A 3,395-nucleotide genomic window follows, 5' to 3' on the forward strand; every position below is an offset into this window, starting at 1 on the left:
TGTGTGTGTGTGCGCGGTGCCAGACCTCCCGAGGGTGGCATGACTGAGAGCCAGTCGTGGGTGACGGCCAAAGCCCAGGAAATGTTCCAAAAGACGAGTAACTGGAGCCCCGACAGACCCTACCCCGACGATCTCCACGACAACCGGCACAACCCCCAGGTATGGTGAATGCACGTACACGCAGGTCGACCACCACGGTAACGCACCGATTCAAGCCCCACCGGTCTTTGCGTCCCCGCTCACACACATAAACAGCAATCAATACGTCAATATGTCGTCAGACACCGGTGGGACACACTGCTCAGGATGACACTCATTACATGTTCACAAAACCTGACATTTCATTCACGTAACGGTAAATAATAAAAGGCGGAATGATCCACAGCTGGGGGTGTAAAAAGAATTCACATATAATTATATTCTTATAGAACTTATTGATACCTCTTTACCACAACATTTCCTATATATTACTAGAACTAATCGAAACCTGTAGATCTTAATACTCAGTACTATTGAACATGGAGAAGCACGGAGGAGTCACAGTTTAAATAGAAGTGTGTTGGAAGGCGAGTTTTCCTTTTTCAGGTAAGTATTTTATTTTGAATTTTTTTTTTTTCAGTGCTTGGACGATCAGTCAGGATCCGTGGGACCTAATGTGTTTCTAATTGGAGTCTCTCCCGATAAAAACATGAGAAATGATCCGACCGATATGGATTGATTTGAAGTAATTTGAGATCTCCTGTTCGAGTTTCCTTGTTGTGAAAAAGACTGAGAACTGTTTGTCCTAATCCACTCCGTCATCCCTGACACCAACTCCTTGGGAACCTCCAGTGAATTAGTCTTATCTGAAGTGCTGGATGTTGCAGCTGCTGCTGTTGTTCTTCCAGCGGACAAGACTCGAGTGTCTCTCTGTCCTTTTGAAATCTTTTCCTCATTCAAACCTTTTTTTGTTTTTAGTTTCTTCATCCTTCTTGCTCATCTCCTGTTTTCTCTCACTCTCACATGTTCCTGTTCCTTGATTTTTTATATATTTATTTATTTTCCGCTGTTCACTCTTCAACCTCCTCTTGAGTCAGTGGCTTGGAGTTGGTAGATGTGTTTTATGATGTACACCTTTTCCTCCTCACTGCCCCTTACCTTCGCTTGTCTGTTGGGATGTCCCTACTCCCCAGCGCCTCATCTCTCTCTCTTCAACCCCACCACTAACGAACAGACATGTACATGGACTGAGAACAGAACTCCTTGGAAAAGGAAAGGCTGAAATTTGAGATCTTTCCTGCCTTAGTTTTGGATCGTTTGGTTGGTAGTTTGATGCCAAGAAAGGTCCTAATTTTTTATTATGTGTTAGGGTTTAGTTTTGTGCCACAAATATCAGCCACAGTCTCACAGATATATCAGGCTGTAAGGTCTTAAAGCTATAAATGATCAAATCTAATCAATATTCATCTCATCTACATTACCACAGAATTGTGGTCTTTTACACCTTTCTTGATAAACTTTCATTGAATTTATATCTTGCCCCTCCCACCTCAGTTAGCCCCTCCCCCCGAGTTAGCCGACGAGCCCCCTCCCTCAACAGACAGTGGTCACGCCCCCCTTCTCGTTGTGTTTTACAGACGGTAGAGATGAGGGAGATGGGGCGGGACGGGTACTCCGACACTGAGCCCTATCACCCAATGGATGGGCATGGGCGGACCCTCTCCATGCCCCGGCTCTCGGCAGACAACCAAGTGAGCACCTTCATCCCACCATCATCATCCCCACCACCATCACTGTCATTGTCCATCGTTAGACTTGTCAGCAGTGAGGACAGTTGAAGTGAATTGAAAAAGTCTCTGCTTGCATCCGAACCGAAACACCCCACACACTGTTCATGTACAGATACAGCACATTCAAGAAGACATGTATTGATTTGTTTCCTGTGTTTACATATGAATCAATCAATTAGTTTGATTTTATTCCTTTCTCTATTTTTTATGTCTTCGGTATTTTTTCAATATATTTCTAATATTTTGATACGCAAATGTTTTATAGTGTTAGTATTATATTAGTATTAATGATTGGTTAAATTATTGGACTTTATAGATTTATATATTTATTGATTTTATTATTCATAGTTATTTAGAATTTTTTTGTATTTATTTAACAAAGCAGTAACTTTCATCTTTCAAACTGTTTTATAGATTTTCATGTAATTATATGATTTTTTTTTTCTGACTGGGGAACACGGTTTAAGATGCAACATAAGATGCAGAAAAAGCAGGGAGACTTTTGTAAAATCACTTCCCTCTGTCTGGCTTCCCTATTTGTCCCTCCTTCCCTCCCTCTCTTCCACCACCCCTCACTCCCTCACTCTCACCCTCCACTCCTCCCGCTGCCGACCCACCGCCGCTCTGCTCTAAGAAAGCTCCCCCGCTGAGCTTCATGCTAACTTTAGAGCAGCACGTGTGGGTCGGAAAGGCTGGATAAGTGTCCTAGATATGTATACGTATACATATATATGTGTATATATATATATATATATATATCTAGAAGATCTATATGTATAGAATATAGAATATTTCCTCCCTTCCAACCTTATCCTGCTCCCTCCTCCATTTCCATGAAATCCTTGGTGTGTCTGTCCTGTGTAAACTGTGGCCAGAGTTAGTGTCACTCGTCAGCAATGAAAACCAGACTCATCCAGTGCATCATACGTTTTCTTTTTCTTCATAAGTATTACTGCAACATTTCAGTACAAATACAAGCACACGGAGGCCAAACCGAGCAACTGTCGTATAAAAGTGAAACATACATAAACTGTAGGTTGTCGGTTCATCGACGATTTGTGTGATCACCATTTTACTGCACGATTTGACACTTAACTGAAGCTTTGTGTGTGTGTGTGTGTGTGTGTGTGTGTGTGTGTGTGAGAGAGTGTGAGAGAGAGAGAGAGAGAGAGAAAGTGTGGGAGAAGTTACAGCAGATGATTTTATGTTTAAATACCAGCCCAACCTTTCTGTAGAAGATTAGCACGAGACAGATCTGGACACGAGGCTTTCAGAGCGAGTAGAGACCGGTTCAGAAACAAGCTTTAAATGCAAAATCCTGATTAGTTGCACACTGACTCTGAAACCAGGGTCTAAGGCCCTGTTCAGACCTGGCATTAACAGCCCCATCTGTCAGATTTGGCTAAAAATAACTCTTATTTGTTTATTTTCATAGAGCAGAAAATTGATCACTGGAGACGCAGGTGGAGACACATTTTAAAGCCAGGTGTGAACTGGGCCTAACGGGATGACGTTTCGTTTCCGGGTCACATCCACGAGCGTTACATGTTCCAACATGTTCTCCACCTACTGAACCCCTCAGTCCCTAAATCACGTGTTTTCTCATTAATAATCTTGTTTACTTTT

The 3,395-nt window shown here is 42.4% G+C and overlaps 1 protein-coding gene across 1 annotated transcript in view; it reads left to right on the forward strand.

Moving 5' to 3' along the window:
- Positions 1 to 3,395, forward strand: part of cacna1ab (calcium channel, voltage-dependent, P/Q type, alpha 1A subunit, b) — a 96,264-nt gene that overhangs the window by 80,738 nt on the left and 12,131 nt on the right. The window contains exons 45-46 of the mRNA XM_087177806.1: positions 24 to 159; positions 1,617 to 1,730. Coding sequence (XP_087033932.1) covers positions 24 to 159; positions 1,617 to 1,730 — 250 coding nt within the window. The remainder of the gene's footprint in view (positions 1 to 23; positions 160 to 1,616; positions 1,731 to 3,395) is intronic.

Source organism: Seriola lalandi, unplaced genomic scaffold (genome assembly GCF_002814215.2).
Source record: "Seriola lalandi dorsalis isolate HSWRI2012SDOR001 ecotype SW California unplaced genomic scaffold, Sedor1 jcf7180002054656, whole genome shotgun sequence".
Classification (NCBI taxonomy): Eukaryota; Metazoa; Chordata; class Actinopteri; order Carangiformes; family Carangidae; genus Seriola; species Seriola lalandi.